This window comes from Carassius carassius, chromosome 15, assembly GCF_963082965.1.
Source record: "Carassius carassius chromosome 15, fCarCar2.1, whole genome shotgun sequence".
In the NCBI taxonomy this organism is placed as follows: domain Eukaryota; kingdom Metazoa; phylum Chordata; class Actinopteri; order Cypriniformes; family Cyprinidae; genus Carassius; species Carassius carassius.
In genome coordinates this window covers 12,636,772-12,657,234 of record NC_081769.1, presented here as the reverse complement: position 1 = coordinate 12,657,234, position 20,463 = coordinate 12,636,772, and the positions used below count along the sequence as shown (strand labels likewise).

The 20,463-nt window shown below is 36.9% G+C and overlaps 2 protein-coding genes across 4 annotated transcripts; both read right to left on the bottom strand.

Annotated features, from left to right (window-relative positions):
* Positions 1-2,048: 2,048 nt before the first annotated feature.
* tapbpl (TAP binding protein like) lies at positions 2,049-7,122 on the bottom strand. The gene is made up of 9 exons (XM_059567396.1): positions 6,914-7,122; positions 6,471-6,683; positions 6,096-6,374; positions 4,737-4,937; positions 4,492-4,659; positions 3,577-3,680; positions 3,269-3,497; positions 3,011-3,085; positions 2,049-2,517 (listed from the first exon to the last, which is right to left on the bottom strand). Exons 1-9 carry the CDS (start codon positions 6,948-6,950, stop codon positions 2,510-2,512), a joined length of 1,314 nt encoding a protein of 437 aa, XP_059423379.1. The 5' UTR covers positions 6,951-7,122; the 3' UTR covers positions 2,049-2,509.
* Positions 7,123-8,403: 1,281 nt separating this feature from the next.
* Positions 8,404-19,758, bottom strand: grhl2a (grainyhead-like transcription factor 2a). 3 transcript variants are annotated; one of them, XM_059567393.1, is made up of 16 exons: positions 19,445-19,758; positions 18,502-18,688; positions 18,343-18,401; positions 17,695-18,040; positions 17,503-17,561; positions 16,742-16,898; positions 16,538-16,649; positions 14,233-14,327; positions 11,640-11,798; positions 11,268-11,355; positions 10,885-11,021; positions 10,582-10,619; positions 9,626-9,708; positions 9,459-9,544; positions 9,173-9,237; positions 8,404-9,083 (listed from the first exon to the last, which is right to left on the bottom strand). In XM_059567393.1, exons 1-16 carry the CDS (start codon positions 19,459-19,461, stop codon positions 8,969-8,971), a joined length of 1,803 nt encoding a protein of 600 aa, XP_059423376.1. In that variant the 5' UTR covers positions 19,462-19,758; the 3' UTR covers positions 8,404-8,968. The 3 variants fall into 3 exon arrangements, with proteins under 3 accessions (XP_059423376.1, XP_059423377.1, XP_059423378.1); XM_059567394.1 differs by having other exon boundaries at positions 9,626-9,705; positions 19,445-19,756; XM_059567395.1 differs by lacking the exon at positions 19,445-19,758 and adding an exon at positions 19,297-19,438.
* Positions 19,759-20,463: the final 705 nt, after the last annotated feature.

The following is a 20,463-nucleotide window of genomic DNA, read 5'->3' as shown; positions in this document are numbered from 1 at the left end:
ACAGCTTAAAATATATTAAATTAGAAAACAGTTATTTTGCATTGTAATAATATTTTACAATATTATTGTTTTTTTATCAAATGAATGCAGCTTTGGTGAGCATGAAAAACATTTTTGAACGGTAGTGTACAGTATGTAAGAGAGAAAATGTGTGTGTTTGTAAGAATGTGAGAGTGAAATAGATAAAGTAGTAAAGTCAGGTGAACATCATTTCTGTCTCTGTTTTGCCAAAGCTTTCTCATCTGACATTTAGGATAACTTTTATAAACTGATATTGTCATAATCCCTGCAGGTTTGCCTCTTAACCCATTATCACTACTGCTGTTGCAGTAGATTCATGAGCTATCATCCACTGATTTTTATTCTGAATGTGTCTGTGTGTTTGAGATTCAGACATCTCCAGAAAAACAGCACAAATAGACAGATCAGTTATGAGAATAGCTGTGGGGGGTTTTCTACCTACGGTATAGGTGCACAGGTTATGGAAATACAGTAAAAATACATGCAAAACTGTAATTAAGTGGAAAAGTGAGAACTTGTACTCTGAAAACACATAAGGTATTTAGAATAAGATTTTCATGTGTTTGTTTTGACTTGCATGGCAGAATAATCCCACTGTTTGACTGTTTTATGTGTGATATGGGTATTTATTACTATTAATTAGGGTATTTATTATATTTATTACTATTATAAGCCTCACTGTCCTGTTCTGAGGAAAAGCCTCATCTGGGAACAACATGTGAATGCTACAAGCCTGCCAAAATGTACTGAAACAAATGTACAGAGATTTGACAGATAATCAATGAAGACAGAGCACAAACAAAAATCTATACTGCCATGCAATTTACAACAGTTGGTTTTCACATTCCTTTTTTCAGCACAGACTTTTGTATTGTTTTGTTGTTGGAGGATTTAGACGTCTATTTTTTCTCTTGTATGATCAAGTGAACAAACTAAAAATGAGGACAAATTAGTATGTGTTTAAATATTGATGAAAGCATATACCATAACCATATACCATAACAGAGGAATAATTACATTAGCTCTGATGCCAGATTTGAATGGCATAAACAGCATGCTTGTATGTCTCTGATACTTTAATAATGCCAATAAAGCCATCGACAAAACCTTATCTGCTGTCTTTATTTCACAAAAAAAAAGACAAATAAACAACATCCAATAGATTAGAACATTGTGAAAAATAGAATTCATTTGACATTTATAGAATAAGTTACGCAAGATGATGTATTTTTTACATTTAAAGGGGCGGTTGATTGCGATTTCACTTTTTTTACGTTAGTGTGTAATGTTGCAGTTTGAGCATAAACAATATCTGGAGCTGTTAAGGTGCTGAAAGTTCAATGCAAACGGAGATCTCGTCTTTTAAAATTCTGGCAGTTTAATGCCTACAAAAACTGCTTGTAGGGACTACAGTGAGCTACTTTGAGTTTGTTACGTCATAAACCCATAAATTTACATAAACCCTGCCCCCCTGGTAACATTCAACAAAGGGGGCGGGGCCATGTTGCGCTGCTCTAGAGAAGTCTCTGGACAATGTGCAGTACACTTGTTAATGAATCACAACCAAGCAGCAACCTCCCGCTCTCTCTCACATGTCCTGTCATATATGTCTATGAAGGAAGATCGAACCTATCAGAGTAGGTATGGGGCAGGGCAACACGTGCAGCCCTGTCCCAGATGCAGCACCTCCTCGATCTGCAGTCTGCAGCTGGGTACTTCTCCTCTCTCTTGTGAAGTCAACACAGAAGTGAGTTGAACTGTAATTCCTCAACCGGCTGCTAGAGGCTGGTTGCAAAAGGGAATCAATCCCTTAGACTCTTCATGTTAAAATGTAAAAACTTCACAGCAGGAAAAACAGTTTACAGTACAAAAAGTGATTTTGGTCTATATAGCTAATTTTGCCCTTCATGAAAACTGTGAGGGGGGTGATTTTTTTTTATAACTCATCGTTTAAATGATATTAAGCCTTAAAATTCGGCATAATTAAGGGCGTGGCCACTTGAGTGACAGGTAGACTGCCACTTCAGCAGCCAGCTTCTGTCTCTTTGCTCATTTTCAATTATCCAGGAGTGACGTGCGGTGACGCTGCCAAGATGGAAATGGCCGGCTTCGCCTACTTTAGGCTTCAAAAATGCTCTTCGGAAACCTACAGGTGACGTCATGGACACTTCATGCATTGCTTATTTCTGAGGGGGTGGTATCATAAAAACAGAAAAGTCAACCAGTCGTTCAAATTGCAATGGAGACAGTGGATTACCATAAAAAAAATTATTAAAAATAAGGCTTTTTTTTAATGAAGCATGATGATGTTACACTGCACCCCATAAACATAATCAAGCCAAAATAAGCAGTCGACCACCCCTTTAACTTCTATTAAACAAATGTACTGTGACTGAATGAAAATAAACCCATGTGAAGACAATGCAGACAGATGAAGTAAAAAACCGTAAGATGGCTCCTTCCAAGAATTCACGCAGAAGACTGGTCCTCAATTCTCTTTAAAGACAAAAAATTATAAAACAATAATCATTAATACATTTAACATTTTCCCTTCACCATCTTGTGGTCTTATATAGTATACACTACCATTCAATGTTTTATTTTTATTTAATTTTTTTTCTGAAGGACTCTGATCACCATAACTGCATTTATTACAGCAAAAATTTAATTACAAAAAATACAATTTAAGACAATTTCAAGATCATTAAGATCCTAATTGAGACGCTAAAATATGCTGCTAAATATTTTGGTGAAAACATTTTTTTTTTTCAGAATTCTTTGATAAACACAGTTTGAAAAGAACAACATATATTTCAAATGTAATTTTTTTCAATGTATCAATGTAAAAATATGTACCGCATGCTTCACTGTCACAATTTAAAGTATCCTTGCTGAATGAAAGTCTTAACTTATAAAACTATATAAAAAATAGTTTGAAGGGTAATATATAAAGTTAGTATTTATATATAGTATAAAAAACTAGACTCACCTGCACCTTTGAAAGCCTGATATAAAAACACCACTGATATCGCCAGCATCAAGACTATTGTCCAGAAGGCTGTTTCTGTCGAATTAAAAACAAAAATCAACAGACTTTACAAATGTTTAAATCGAACTGATTTACTAATACTACATAAAATAATTTTGCACATGAAAATTACTATTAGTTTGCTCCGTGATCAACTTTCAGTTTACATCAATCATATTAGTGAAAACATCATGGCTAACTTAACAAAAGATCTCTCACGTGGCTCAGGTTTGTCCACAGTGAGGATGGCATCACTCGGTGTTTCTAGGGCGGCATGAGACACCCTACAGGTGATAACGGTCCCCGGTGGGTGTTTGTGGGACTGTAGGGTGAGGTGTGAGGAGAGGGAGTATGTTCCATCACTGTGCTGCCGATGGCTGGAGAGGGAGGATTCTTTTGACAAAGAGACAGGCTCTTCTTCATAGGGCGCCTGCGAAAACCACTCCACCTGCAGGACACAAGCCAAGAGCCCGACTCCAAAACAAGATCAAAACACGGTTTTGTGCTTATTCTGAAAGCGGGCTGACCTGCACATCCAGAGGATAGTAGCGATGACAATGGCAGCTCAGTTTCTGGGGCGTCGTGTCCTGAAATGTCAGTTTCTCCTCAGACAGTGTGATACGAGGAGGTCCTGGGAGAAGAAATGGAACGGAACATTTGAGGATTCGTGGATGAGAATAATTTATGGGTTTCTTTAACTTTGAGCAATTACTGTATGTCCCATGTGTCCCAGCACCACACACACTCAATAATAAACTATGGAAATCCATCATAAAGTATGAATTCAAAACTATGTTTAAAACTGCAATAATCTGAACAAAGGATTTTAAATAAATAGTTTTTTTTTCAAAACTTGAGTTTCAAAAAGTTAGGTTGCCCATAGAGTGACGTAATGATGATAAAAAAAAAAAAATGTTGACAAGGGGAAAAAAGTACATTTTAAAAATGTTTGTTCTCTCGCAAATGTTTTGCGTTTCTCCAACAAAGTTTGCATCTGCTTGCAAAAGCACTAAAATATACTTATTTGCAAGCAAATACAAAACTCAGGGGAACAAAATACTTTTTTGAAGGATCAAATATATATATATATATATATATATATATATATATATATATATATATATATATATAAAAAGAAAAAAAAATGTTTTATGCAAAATGTTAATAATCAAAATAATGAAATGTGAATTTTCCACCACTGAACGGTTTGTAACAAAATCGATGATTTAAAATATGGTGGAAATAATAATATAGTGGGACTTTTAATGACTTTCAGGAGGAAAGAATGGCAGAATTCTCCTTTGATGTGTCCACTACTGTTACTTGATAGATTAAAGTAGTTCAAAAGTCTATTTTATAATAAGTGTCTATAGCTGAAGAAACATCTTTATACAGATTATTAAAGGGAATTTTGACTTTCAGTATGCCTATAAAAGACTCACGTGTGATGTGCAGCTGCACGATCTGTTGAGTCTGAAACTCCCCAGAGCCGACAGTACAGATGTATGTGCCCTCATCTGTGACCTTTAACTTCTTCAGAGTCAGAGACGCATTACCATCCCTCACCAGAAGATCTGCTTCAGCGCTTGTGCCTTCCCGGTCCACAAATACTGTAGTGTATAGTAATAGTGTGCTATTTAACATCCAAACGCATTTTCTTTTAAATTCATGAATATTTCACACTTACAATCTTGTACCACGTCTGCCTCTGTTTCCCTCGCTTTCATGTCAAGAATTTTGCGCCCATTTCCTCTGTGTTGTATACGCCACTCGAGTGCCACATCCTGCCCAGGGACAAAGTTCTTTTGTCGGAAGCCACAGTCTAACAGCAGATCACCCCCGATTGGAGCCACGATGGATGGGACACGCGAAAACACCACAAACACGACTGGGAAAAAGAGAAGAGAGAAGGAGAGGAAATAGTCAAAATGTAATTACTTGCACAAATAATGCAAAAAGTAAAATTAGTTAAAGAAAACATACATAGCGCTTATCCATAACAAGAATCTGGCAAGTTATGACTATAGTGCTCAGCAAAATGAAGATTTGATTTGCAAACTGATTCAAGAGCATGTTTAATTTGTTTTCTTTTATTAATGTGGAATGCTTGTTTTGTGTTTTTAGGCAGAATTTGGCAAACTAAGCCATTTAGAAAGAATTAACTATCATTCCCCTTTGTGTTGAAGTGTGAATGTACATTTGAAATCGTTAGACACTTGCAAGTCTAGAAGTGCACCATCAGATTTTGAAATGTTTCGAAACAAGGTTTGAACTCAAATGTTTTGTTACAGAACAAATGTTTTGTGATAGCACACAAATGTTTAGTTAGACAACACAAATGTTTTGTTAAAGCTTACAAATGTTTTGTGAGAGAACACAAATGTTTTGTTAAAGCTTACAAATGTTTTGTGATAGAACACAAATGTTTTGTTAAAGCTTACAAATGTTTTGTGATAGAACACAAATGTTTTGTTAAAGCTTACAAATGTTTTGTGATAGAACACAAATGTTTTGTTAAAGCTTACAAATGTTTTGTGAGAGAACACAAATGTTTTGTTAAAGCACTCAAATGTTTTGTGAGAGAACACAAATGTTTAGTTAGACAACTCAAATGTTTTGTTAAAGGACACTAATGTTTTGTTAGATTACACAAGTTTTATTTTTTATTTGAGAACACACTTTTTTATGTAAGAGAGAATACTTTTTAAAGAGAATGCAGAGTTTCTCAGAGAAGCAAGATATTTTTTGTGAGACAGCGCAAATATTTTACAAGAAAGCACAAAGTTTCTTGGGGGAATGCACTGTTTCTGCAAGAGAACGCATTTTGGGAGCGTGCAGAAAGTTCCAAAGAGAAGAGAAGAGAAGAGAAGAGAAGAGAAGAGAAGAGAAGAGAAGAGAAGAGAAGAGAAGAGAAGAGAAGAGAAGAGAAGAGAAGAGAAGAGAAGAGAAGAGAAGAGAAGAGAAGAGAAGAGAAGAGAAGAGAAGAGAAGAGAAGAGAAGAGAAGAGAAGAGAAGAGAAGAGAAGGATAACATATTACAACATTACCCTCTGTCTGCAGTGTTCCTGATTGGCTGAGAGGCAGGTTCAGTTTACTCTGCATCAGCGGGTGCGTGTCAGATTGTGTGGTCTCACTGGGAAGGGTCTGCAGCACCAGAGTGAGGCTGATGCCGCCACCCTCCAGCTGAACTGAGCCGATGAAATGAGCAGGGAGGGAATCCAGCTCTGCACCACGAGGAACATAACGGCTGATCTCACAAACCACTTCCTGTTCATTGCAATCAGCATGAAGAAGCAAGTCTGCATTAGGAACCTGAATAGATGGCACTGTGGGGCGAGAAACAAAACAGAAAGAAAGAGTTTCTAACATATATGTATTTAATGTAGACATTTAGTTGCTGACTTTAGGTTCAGTGCACTTACAGGTCAGCTCAAAGATGAGATCGTCAGCGTTAGGGGTCTCAGGGGGGTTATACGGGGTCACGAGCTCTGGTGACAGGCCATCATTTCCAACAAGATCCCTGAAGACCAGAGTGGAGGGAGTGCGCTTGAACATCGCCCCGCCCATCATGCCCCCCATCCCGCCCCCTTCCTCGATCAGAGAGCAGGACAGGACCACATCAGCCCCCTCCAGCCCTGAGACGAGGTAACATTCACTAAAACTGCAGGGGGCGCCAAATCTAACAAAACCAGACTACAGAAAATAAAACCGAAAGCAAAGACCATTCTGACCCATCAATTGATTTTAACGCCGTGAAACATTACATTGTAATTACATAAATTAATATAAAATCTGTCAATGCGAATGTATGCAAGCATCTAGGCTTAAAACAATAAAAGGGCACGAATACATTTTAAAAACTCACCATAGACCAGCGAAAGCAAGACGAGGATTGGATACATCACCGAGCTGCTCCTGACAAGATGGCTAGTGATTTTGCTAGATGTCACTTATAACAATTATGTATATGTATAATTATGTATATAAACGCATTTTAAGACAAGACAGCTCTCTGCTAGGCTAACATCGAAACTCGAATGATATATTCAGTAGGTGATGTAGCCTACTTTCACTTTTGTTCAGAGTTCTTCCTTATTGACAAATTCAAAATAAGAGTGAAGTTTTCCTTTCTGTTGCGACAGAAATTGTGGTATTTTTTGTTTAATATTATTATCTATTTGTATTTTTATATGAGACATTTTATTCATACCCAAAATTAAGAAAATGAACAATGGTTTTACCACAAAACAACAACAAAAACCACGGTAACCACAAATTAATGGTGTTGCTACCATAGTTAAACCATGTTTGAAGTAAAACTGTGGTTATACAGATGGTAATTAGTTTCTACCCCCCAAAAACATTGGTTACTACAGTTTTATTATAGCCATATCAAACCATGGTTAATTTTCACAAGGGAAAATGTTAGTTGCACAGTTTTAACAATTTCCAGTGATGGCTGTAAAAAGCTATTGAACAATTTTTTTTTTAAATAAAATGAAAAAAAAAAAAAAAAAAACTTCCTGGTCAGATTAATGTTAAAAATAAATAAATAAAGCTTAAAGGTTTTAATATTCATATTGTTTCTGATTGGGGAACACTAAACAGCACTGTAACAGAAACCAGAGTGAATCAGCAATTATGAGACTCAAAGCCAGCAAATTCCCCAAGGGTCATGCATAGACGGAGATGGAGACACCTGTGCCTGCATAATTATACACACACCTAAAGCCTGGGAAACAAAACAGAGTCAGAGGGTGTGTTTGCATATTATAACCTGAAATCAATTGTGCTTTTAAATTCACTTCTCTGAAAATCAGAGACAGGGGACCATTAACATAAAACCAGTATTCAGCAAAAGGGACATATTTCATGCAAATTTCATACAAATGATAAAAAAAAGCTAATAGAACGTTCTAAAAAAACTATTTACAATACAAATTATGCTGGCAGCAGTTTAATGATACATGCACAACATAAAAGTTTTTTTTTTTTTTTCAAGAAACCGTTCTTAGTATCTTGCAAACAGTAGTTAATATTACTGCTTAATATTTTGTGCAAATATTTTCTGGACTATTTGAAGAATAAATATTTACTAAATGTAGTAAATCATGTCTAAGAAAAATGTTACAAAATAAAAAAAGTATAATATCTTACTGAATTTTGGAATGGTAGTGTGCATATAATGGATTAGTTTGTGTGGATTAGTCCATATGGATTAGGATTAGTTTGTGTGAAGGTTGAACAGCTGGTGTCCCCCTTGCTGCAGGTTTTAAAATGAGACTAAAACTTTTACTGCTTAGACAACAGTCTCCTAAATGAACGCATGTGAAGAAGATTCAAGATCCAAGAAGATTCTTTGGACTTTGTTTATTCAACTGATAAAATTACACCATAAAAAATATTTACAAGGTATTTTTTTTTTTTTTTTTTTTATAAAGACATCAATGAGGAAAATGTGTAAACTATACATTCATGTTACACACAAGGTAAAGAGTACAGTGTAGTATTTGGGCCATTCATCAATGTATGCTATTTGTTGTGCATATTACAACAAAATATGTCTTCATAGAATCAGAGTATCCATATAGATCTCCTATGTTCAAATATTATACAAGTATTGATAAAGGACTGAATGCATGCAAAAACCTTGCACTTTTTTTAGGGCTTCACACTGTTTGCCTCAAGGGGGAGACAGCACATCAAAGAAAAAGAAAAAAAGCCATAAAACTTGACTGCCATATTATAGTGCTTTGGAAGAGCATTTTGTGTGTTCGTCTCCATCCATCATAAAGTTTATTTCAACAAGTCCACGACTTCTGAAAGCGTTTTCCTCTTCTAATACAGAGCTCATAAGAACCCGACAGATGCACAGAATGAATTGTGTGCTGCTTCAGGGGAACAAAAGTCCTCCCAACATTTAAATTTCAGTAAGAGTCACCCGGAAACAGTCCGCTTGATTGTCAATGGAAAGGATGAATGTGTCCTCGTTGCAGTAGTGCTCAATAATGTTGTCATCCATGTTGACCAGAATACTAGTGGTTGAATGAAAATTAAATTTGAATTCAAAATAATTTAATACTAATCACTATATTACATAGACTTTTTAACACGGTCTACTCACCCTTTCTTGCTTTTCTTATAGATTTTAGTCATTTTCTCCACAGGAACAGAATATTTGCCTGATATCTTAAAGAAGAAGAAAAAAAGAGACTTTAGTCCAAACAGCATGCAGTTTAAACAGAAAATCATCAGACAAGCCTCTGCGAATGGCAGCCCATTTCTGACTCTGTTATTCCATGGAAAGTAATCTGATCTGCTACTAAATGCAGTATAAAACCTATTCACTCCTGTCTGTTAAGAATCAAAATGTACATCCCATGTGCTGTACTGCGTGACACTTTACTTACTGCCTCAAGCAAACTTTTCAGTGTTGGGGACCTTAGCATCAGTGCATCAAAAACCTCATCAGTCTCTCTTCTTACGTACAGCAGGACTGCAAAAAAATATCATTAAGAATTCATACAGAAGAATGGGATATATTCTGTTGACTTCATACATATGCAGTAAATCACACCTTTCCTTTCCTCTCTGCTGTATTTGGCAGGTGGAGAAATATCATCCTCTGATGACCGGAATGGTCTTTTCATGGCCACACTGCTTGAGAAACAGAGCAAGTTTATGATTATAACAATGCCTTTTAATGCTACAGTTATACTGCCAGTATAACACACTGGACTGATTCTACTGGACTGATGCTTGCTGGACTTTCAAAGACATTTCTCCTACGAGATGTATTTTTAAGGAATTAATTAATACAAATAGACACTATAACCCAAAATAACCTAAAAAGCCGATAAATGGTTCATAATAAAACTTTACATATTTTTTCTACCGTATTTTTCGGACTATAAGTCACACCTGAGTATAAGTCGCATCAGTCCAAAAATACGTCATGATGAGGAAATAAGTCACATTCATTAAAACCAAGAGAAAACATTACCGTCTACAGCCACGAGAGGGCGCTCTATGCTGCTCAGTGTAGACTACAGGAGCACTCAGCAGCATAGAGCTCCCTCTGGCGGCTGTAGATGGTAATGTTTTCTCTTGATTCATTTTTAGTTCATTTCTCTTGGTTCATGTCAAATTAATTTTGATAAATAAGTCACACCTGACTATAAGTCGCAGGACCAGCCAAACTATGAAAAAAAGTGTGACTAATAGTCCGGAAAATACGGTAAATAAATCACAAACAAAACACTAAACAACTAAAATCAGTAATTAACAAACTTAGGCTTCACAAAATGTTTGCTAAAGATTCAACTCAAAAGTGCTATTAAATATAGTTTTTAAGTGACATTTATTTTAAGTGAGTGTTGGATGAGGGCAAATGTGATCTTAAACTAAAAATAGGGAAAATAAAAAATTAAAATTGAACCATAACCATTATTATAATGCCATATCTTGCATCCCTAAATACCAATAGTGTTTCTATTAGAATTCAAGCAGGAGGTTCATAGTAAATGCACTAACCCATCACTCTCCATTTCTTCAACACCAAAACTGAACACCTGTTAAACAAAGAAAGAACTAAAGGTTATAGAGACTCAAAACTGCACATGCTTTCACAGTATGATCAGATGTATAAAAAGTGACTTTTGATCATTCAGTTAGCGAGATTACCTCCAGTTGAATAATTTGAAAGTCACTACAATCTAGTCATTACTAAAAAAAAAAAAATTGCATTACTAAGAGCCTACGCCTTAATAATTAGTTCTGATCTATTTGGCACTGAAACAACTTCAGTGTCACACCGAGAACTGCATTGATCCTCACCTGACCGGCTCTCTGGAGGTTGTTCAAATGGACATCGGGGATGAAGAGGACAGGCTGGGACTCCAGGTCCGTCAAGGTTTTGAAGAGCGTAATATCTGGCCTCTTCTGAGCTAAAGTGCCTAAACTTCCTCTTTTACCTAATAAGAGTGAAATAAAACAAACGACTCAAGTCAAAATCAGCAAACTGACGCAGGAACACACATATTCACATTTCATTGAAGACATGGTCATAGTCATCATTTTAGGTCAAAACCTGTAATGCAAGATTGTTTTTATTCATGCCTATGTACATTTTATCCGTGATCAGAGTAAAATCATAGATCCGTGATAGATAGACACTATATTATATGAACAAACGTATGGATGATTGAGGGAAATCTCACCATCATGACCCTGGTTGCCAACAGCCTGACCTTTGACCCTTTTCCGAAGCTGCTTTTTCTCCTCATCACGAATTTTTCGCTCCGCTCCCTGTACAGAAGAGATGTTTGTGTGATCATACTAGCTATAGTTGTCATTACACAGATAAAATGGACAGAAAGGACAGCTGGGAAAAAAAATAATAAATAAAAAAAAATACATGAACTAAATAGCACTATTCACTAAGTTTAGTATATAAAGTAGTTAATCCCAGTGACAAACGAATTGCAATACAAAAAAAATTACAATTCATGAAGGTCAAATCATTACAGCTATTACAAGAAATGGCAATGGCAAACTATAATTCTAGAAAATGTCCACTGTAAAGCACCAACCTTGTCACAGAAGACCTTGATCTGTGAGTAGGCTCTGTGAATGGGTCTGTTACTCCTGTTGTTGTAACTGTAGGTGTCAATCTGGATCATAAGTGGAAGACCTTTGACTCCCTTCTGTGATGAGAAATCGGTGCTCAGACAGTTCACCGTAATGAAAACCTGGGAAAAAAACCCCACACAAGATGCATACAAAAATCAGCTTGACAAAACATGTATTTCTGAGCTTGGAAAAGGTCAGGCAATGGCCAGGCAACCGTGTCTTATCATCCTGTGACAGTTTTTCTACATAAGCTACTCAGCTATAAATGGAATGTTCTCGCAGAATTTAAAACTAGAAGAAAATCACAATGAGGACCATTCACACAGAACCACTTCTTGAACTAGAAAACAGTACTGTGAAGCCCCGTTCACACCAAGAACGATAACTATTAAGATAACGATAAAGATAACGTCTGTTTATTCTAAGCCCACGTGCGTCTGCCGCTTTAAATCCTCACGCTCGTTAAAGCACGATGGATTCTGATTGGCTGTCAATGTTTGTATGGTTCATCAACTGGAAAAAATAGTTCTTAAAATGATTCCAACCACTGTTGCCAAGTCCGCTTATTATAAGTGACTTTGGGCTTGTTTTTCTGTAAAGTCGCTTTCAAATATTGGTAGTCGCGGGTCGCGTTTTTTTGGGCTTGTTTCTAAAGTGTAGTTGCTTATTTGGGCTTGTTCCCAGCTCCATAATAAGTTATCAAGCAGATATTTTCTATATGTTATTTAAACGTAGTTCTAGCCTGTTCTCTCTGTCCCTCCCTTTCCCCCATACACACAGGAGACAGCTGAGTTTTTTCCCACCCACATTCTGCTTCTAATTGGCTCTGACCGAGATGGGACCGAGTACTAGCCAATCAGAGCCAGAGCAGGGCAATCTGGTTTTTTTTTCTGGTTAGGAAAACGTCGTCATTGAGTGACGTAAACTTTAAATAAATGCGCGCGAGTTGCGACTGATGGTGACTGACTGGACTTTTTAATTATCAGATGTTTACCGTGTTTATAATGTACTCGGTACATCAGTATATATTTGATATCCCATCAGTTTTCTAATGTTAAATAATGTTAAAAGGTGGTTTAACTCCCTCTTGTGGTCATTGTCCTGAAGCTCAGGGGGGAGAAAAATAAATAAACTGTACCTTGTGTGCAGTTTTGCAAGACTGCGCACAGTTTACCAATCTGTCCACATGGATGTAAATTGACAGTCTGTACCCACAGTTTTAAATCCATCCCCACGAATTGTAGAACCATGTACAGTTTATTTATTGCTTATTTGTCTTGCGAGATCTGGCAACACTGATTCCAACGATACAGTTTCTCTGTGCCTTTATCATTATAGTTGTAGTGTGGACTCTATTCTTTAATACTGAGAATGATTTTTAGAACTAGAATAATTATAAAAGCATTGTTTTTGCAATTCTGTTTGCTAGTGGTGATAAGAGGGGGTGGAGAAATGTGAAACCTTCACAGACGGTTTGATTACTAGACTAGTCCTGAATAAAAAGATATAACTGGATGGCCTCCCAGACTTTAGCAAAATGGTGAATAAAGCACACTATCTTTTTAGCACTAGTCTATCTTTCACCTCAAAAGCACCCACCCCACTTCAGTGTAGACTTGTGACCTTTTCTAGTGAATGATACATCTTCTGTGTCGAATCTTCCCAATCTTAAAATCTCTAAACAAAAACCACACAAGCACTCTATCATTGTGTGGCTGTCTGCGGTTTATTCAAATAGTAAGCAAAAACTAAATTGATTTGAAAGATTCCCAACTGTAACCTGTCTTATGCCAATATATCAAGAGACACTGGAAAAACGACTGTTGAAAGATGAAAGGTAGCGAATCTTTCAGCCCGAGGTGAAAATAGTTTCCCACTGACGGTCTCCCGTGCTTTCATGTCTGTGCCTGTAGCTGTTGTTTCATAGAGGAGCTTGTTGTTCGATGTTATGAGAACCACTTGCGTTCTCAGGGCCACGTGATCAATTCTGACAGGAATCAGTTAGCAACTGAGTACACGGACAAATCTTTCACAACAGATCTTTCTAGTGTGGGCTCTGGCTTTCTGTGTGCATGTGGGTGCATGTGAGCAAATGATGGCTGAACAAATACAAAGGAACGCCAATGAAATCAAATCATCATCAGTTGGCTCTTAAAATCGAAGGCATGAAAATGTTTATATTTTTGCAACATTCTCAGGAAACACCCTATCTTTTAAAAGCATTTTCTGAATTAGGAAACTGCATAAAATGATTTCCAGAAGTAGGGAATTTGTTATTACGTTTTCCACTGGCTATTACAATGACACAACAGGCTACTTCAAAAGCTTAGTTTTAAAGACAAATATTGACCATGAGCACTGGGTGGACCTCTTCCCTTAAGTTTGCACTTAAAGTAAGCTTGTAAAGTATTGGAAACAAGAAGGAAAAATCCTCCTGACAGTGAATAGGATGCTGCAGGGAAGAGGAGGAGGAGGGAGCTGTAATGTCTCAGCTTCAGCTCCACCTGCACACAGCAAACTGAAGATTCCAGTAATAACTCTGAGAATCCTCACCTTTGCCTCCTCATTGATGTCCCAGGTGAAAGACACAGCATTGTAAGCGATTTCTTCGATGTTGCCAATGGTGCTGAAGCTCTCTTTATAGTCAGCTGAAGGGTGAAACATGACATTAGTTATCACTTGTCATTTTATAAGCAACTGACTATTTCTGGCATTCCTTAGAATATTTTCTTTAAGACCTTAACAGTTGTATGGATTAAATGTCTGAGGCCACACAGAAAATCTTAGATTCAAGATTCTTATTTAGACGTTAAATGTATTCAACTGAATTAAATTAAATAAATTACTATTAAATTATAGAATAAAACAGTCACATTTTATTTGAATATATATATATACACACACACACACACACACACACACACACACACACATATATTATTATTATTATTTTTTTTTTATTACAATTTAAGGTCTTATTTAGATAAATATATTAAACTGCATATAATCCAAATATTTGAATATGAAAAGTAAAATTTGGAATCATGCAGGATAACATGATCATCAGGTTTTGCCAGCTCAGGTACTGCTCTTGATAAAGCAAAGGCTGGACATACCAAATACTGAGACGCTGTCAAATTCAAGTCAATCTGTCGCTCAGATTGTTATGCTGATAATTTTCGTTGTAAAATGCTACATTTTTGCTACACATGACTTTAGATCATGAACATAACATAAGATACATAAGATAAATGTGAGAAAGAGATCATTTACTTGTTTTGCCCTGAGTAAATATGTATATAATATGCAAAGCTGCAAGCAAATTTTAGCACTTCAGTTTATATTAAGAGTCATTTAAAAATTTCGCGAAAAAAAAAAAAAAAAAAAAAAACACAACGGGATGCATTTTGACCGTTCTGTTACACGCTTCACATATATGACACAGTGCCTGTCTGCTGTGTAAATACAACACCGCTTAAATGTATGGCAGATGTTACTCAAGCCTTCCGTTTACAAAAGAGCAGGACCCTTTCCCAAGCCCCCGCTTGTCTGAGGATTCTGCCTCCCCCAAAACGGTTAACGCTCCTATTCAAATCCTGATCTTCTGCCTCAGGCACTATGAAAAATCCCTGGATACTGTTATTCAAATCAGGACAACATCAGGATCAGCAGATCGGGTTTCGTCCTTCCAAAATCATGCCCAAACCACGTCAGGCTGCCAGCTGCCACGGAGAAGACCATCGCAGTGCCCCTCAGGTGACAAAAACCCCCTTTAACCTGACCCCTTATTGTCCTTATGGTTCCCAACTGGGAGTTATGATGGAAGACTTTGCCCTAAGCATTGTACTTAAGTTGCAGACCCTTTTTTAGGATACACCTCAAATAAAGCAAATGAGGAACCAGGGAGAAAAAAGATAAACAAAAGGAAGGGAATCCAGTTATCCGGTGTCCCAGGGATACAGACGCAGAGCATAAAAGAGGTGGAAAAGACATATAATAACAGTCACACAAACAAAAACACATCGGTTAGGTGTGAGTGTTAAGGTACTGTAATATTTACCATTGTACAGGTTTTTGTGGGTAAATTCCCAAATTAAACTCGTTCTCACTCAGTATTTTTGCCTTGTTTTCCAGTACAAATATCTGAACATTCTTAAATGAAGATACATTTACTCGAGAAGCAAATTTACTTATGATATTAAAGCCTTTTTTCCTGAAAAACTGATCCAAATTAAGCGACTCAAAACAAGAAAAATATCTTCCAAAGTGGTAAGAAAAATGAACTCAACATAAAGAAGAAACAAGTTTATTTTTCTTAGCCCCCATTTTCTTGTTTTAAGAATTTACTTTTTTTTTAGAAAACAAGACTTGTATTAGTATTATTTAGATACTATTTTGAATTAAGAACATTTTAAATGTGTACTGGAAAATGAAGGCAGACATTTTTATTTGCAGTGCGTACATATACGTTTTTGCAATGGATTCAAGTTGTTCATGCAGATTTGCCATTCTGACCGACAGAAAACTGCTGTCAAATTGATTAATTGTGATTAAATCGTTTCCAAAATAAAAGTTTGTATTTACATAACATATCTGTGTATATTTGTATGTATATATAAATACACACACACACACACACACACACACACACACACACACACACACACACACACACTCACACACATATTATGTAAACAGAAACCTTTATTTTGGATGCAATTAATCACGATTAATCGATTAGACAGCACTTTGAAAGTGAATGTTTAAATGTGCTTTACCTGAAAAATTAGGCAAGAATTTTGCTAATGTGCACCTTTCAGACATATGTATAAGAAATCTACATAAAGCAGATGCCCACCTATGTCAAGGACTCTCTGTTTGGCCGTGTGCTGACGGCTGTGCCAGTAGTTCCAGTGCTTTAGCTGCTCATCTCGATATTTCTCCTGTCCAAACACCACCATCACTACACTCTGAGAGAGACAGCTGTGTTACAATGATTCTGGTCCTTTATTAGTTATATTACAGAGTTAAGAGCGGTTGTCATGGTAACAGCAAAACTCACCCGGACTTTACTGATGGGATGTCGATGGCCCTTGTTGGCCCCGGTCTCACTGAGAGTGATGCCATAGAACTGGCCCTTGTTCAGATAGATCATCGGCCCCTCACCGGCCTTCTCACGGACCGAACGGCTCGCTTCTATACTGTACTGGAACATGTCTCTAAGAGTGGACAGAAAAACGGTTGTGTGAATGGAAATCATCATAAAAAGAAAAACACTTACTTTTTCCACACTCGTGATAAAAACAAACAAACACATATACCAGTCTATATATACATATATAACTATGATTTTGGCATATAATTCACATTCTTCAAGAAAAGGGATGCACAATATATTGGCATATCAGGGCAAATAATAGGTGACTTTTAATGTTATCTGTATCGGAGAACCATAGTATAGAAGGCAAGATATTTAAGGCAATAAATTACAGCAATTTTACTAGAGAATTCAATAATACAAGAAAGTCTCCAGAAGAACAGTTTCTGTATTTGAGATTTTGTAAAACTGCTAAAATTTAATCAATTATTGTGCAGAACATTTTAAAATCTGAATGCTTTTAAAGTCTCGGCAAACATTTGAGGCATCTAATACAAGGCATTTAGACAGAGCTTGATTTCCAGATTACTGTGATTCAAATGTAAAATTAGAGATCATTTAAGTGTAGAATTCCTATATTGTCACTAAGCGCTGCACTGTTTTTCAAAAACATTTAATAAAACTTTTGAATGGTAGCATAAATGAATATCAAGGGTTGTACTTACATCCCCGAATGCTCCTGGGAGAAGTCGTCTGCCCCTAGTGTGGTGGGCACCCTGTACTTCTGTAAAAAAAAGTATTAACCCACTTAAGAAACAAATTGGTCTAATCTGCTTTACGTTTACATATTATTCTTGATGTTTTAATGACGAGTGACTGACGTAAACTGACATGTTTTTAACTGACAGAAAGCTCACCATAGTCTCCTCAGGATAGGAGTCCTCAAAGGTGCTATCTGGCGTACTGCACTGTTCGTCCTTCATGTATCCGTCGTGGCTGACACTCGTTGGATCCTGTAAAGGCTGATGGTAGGTCATGCGCTGATATTGAACCCCCTGCTGCTGGTGATGGTTGGAGAATGTCTGAGAGTAAACGTCAGCCTTCACAGTGGCCACAACACCCTCCTCAACTGGGACTGGACCGAACAGGTCTTGTTTATTTTCTGCACTGTGAACATCAGTATTCAAAGACAGGTTGACAGGAAGTGACTTCAGGACCTGGATACGATTCTCTGTGGACTCAAGGCCATCCTGACCAATCCGACTGAAAGAAAATGGTTATCAAATGGGTTATTATATCCATTAATTGCAAATAAAGTTACAAATTAAAAAAGGAAATTTATGGCCTAAAATAAAGAAATGTTTAAGATTCTACATTCACAAATAAGCAACAATCATGCTGGATAACATGAATCATGAATATGCTTGGTTTATGTTTTATGTAATTATTTAGTTCAGTTACTGTGGCCAAACGTTAAGCTTTTAATTTGCGATTAAAAATACATTTTACTCGTTTAGGTAAATGGAAAAGATACATTTTTTTTTTTTTTTGCATGTTGGACTGACCTCTTTTCATGATCTTCTGGAAGTTTGGGTACTGGTAAGAGCCTTTTCTCTCTAGGAACCTAAAGCAAAAGAAATGGAATAATGTCCTGACAATACGTTTTCAAGTACACCACAGGCACATTAGTTTTCTTCTTAAGTGTGTCACAGATTATTTCTGACCTTATAGTAATCGTAAAGGATTCCCAGGGCAGCCACACTGTCCTCATCTCCATTAATGCTCATCATGGCCTTGGTGGCAGCAGTCAACGGATTCTCCAAGTAAGATTTCCATGCCTCATCTTCACTTGTGAAGGCACGGCGTGATGGAATATTCATCTCATTAGGGACCACAACCACCAGACGCTTACTGAAAATATGAATGTAAGTTAATTTTAGATATATAGTAAAAATAATCTATAAAAAAATTGTGGACAACAGGCTTGATTCCAGTAATACCACCTCTCTCTATACCTTAAGTTTCATGAAGTTTATGGAGGTTTGGAGCATACAGCTGATATTCCCAGCACTATCCTTTTACATTTTCCACACAATTGCTTTTTTTGGTGGGACAATGGAATATATCCTGCTGGATATTGATACTACAGTGAGGAAGGGTTGCATGGGAGGGGCTGCACAAGGATGTTAGCTAATATAAGCCACCTGCCCAGGCCCACCGTTATAAAAGGTACTACAGCAAACAAACTCAAGCCAGAAGAAGAAAAGGTAAAGACAAAAAGCAATCGGTCATACTTGTTCTTACATGTTGCAATTTACAGATTAGTATGTAGTGTAGAAACCCTTATACTGGTGATCATCTAAAAAAAATAATAATAATGAAACATTAGCAATTATAGTACAATATATAACGGAGTTCCACAAGGTTCTGTTCTAGGACCTCTTCTCTTTTCTATTTATGCTACCTCCAGGTAGTGTTATAAAGAACCATGGGATCAAAGCATGCTGAAACATATTTACCTTGCATTTTATCAAACAAAACGACCTGCTGCGATGACATCACATATAAAGATAAGCGTTATGAAGTTCCAAACAACTTGTTGCTATATAACTGACTTAAATCTGCCCTTTCTTATAAACTGCGTTAGTGTTTACACTGGCGACTTACTTCTCCTCCTGAGCCATGTGCACTGCTGGGCTCCCACAGTGAAACTGGACTTTCAGGTCGGTGAAGATGCGGCAGGTGAGTCGAAGGGAACGGCTGAAAGAAAACTCGGACTACAGGTCAAACAACTTCTCGCATCCGACACTCATTACAGCATCCTCCGTCTGTTCCGCAAAAAGTTGAGCAGCCAAACATTCAGGATCAAGCGGAAAATTGTATTAATCCTGGGAAGTCTTCTAGGTGACTGTTATTGTGAGCAAGCAAAGGTGTGCTCTCATTACCTGAAGGAGGGGACGAGCCAGCCAATCCCCACGCAGCTGCTTTGATTCGGCGACGGCGATTGCCTGTAAAGCAAAAAGAAGGCGTGGCACCCACCTGCACGCTTATACTGTTAAAACATGCATCCGAAATAGAAACTCACATTCAGTTCGTGGGAGTTTTTCATTGATTGCGCAAAGAGATATATTACTCGAGAGACGTGTTTCATGGGAAATGTTTAAATACTGATTAATCTCACAATCTAAAGTTTTTTTTGTTTTTTTTTTAATAAAGGACGCTTTGTTTATGTAAAAGAATTGATTGAGATGTTTAGGTCTGTACTCATAACACTGCAGCTGGCAGAGCAGTTAATAATAATTATGACTTTTGTTTCCATTTTCTTGTTGGGAAAGGGAATGTTTGTTCACTTTTAGCCGTCTGTCTGAGCCTATCCAAATACAGGTTTTGTTGACTAGCAGACTGCTATTTGTTTGTTAGGGCTGCAAATAAAAGTGTCTGTTAGACTAACAGGTGTGGCTCTATGTTAAAAGCTTCAAATGTGTTCTTTCTTTTCTTGCTTTGGGGATTTGGAAAGCCTGGGATGAGCTCAGTAAAGTAAACTTATATATAAAGTAAACCTATGACAATTTTTTTAAGAAACTTATTATTTCAGTGGCTGCTAATGTGTACGTGACTGATCAGATGATCAGAGATGAAGATGGCAGGCTTCAACAAGACTATTGATCGGTCAGGTGAAATCTACT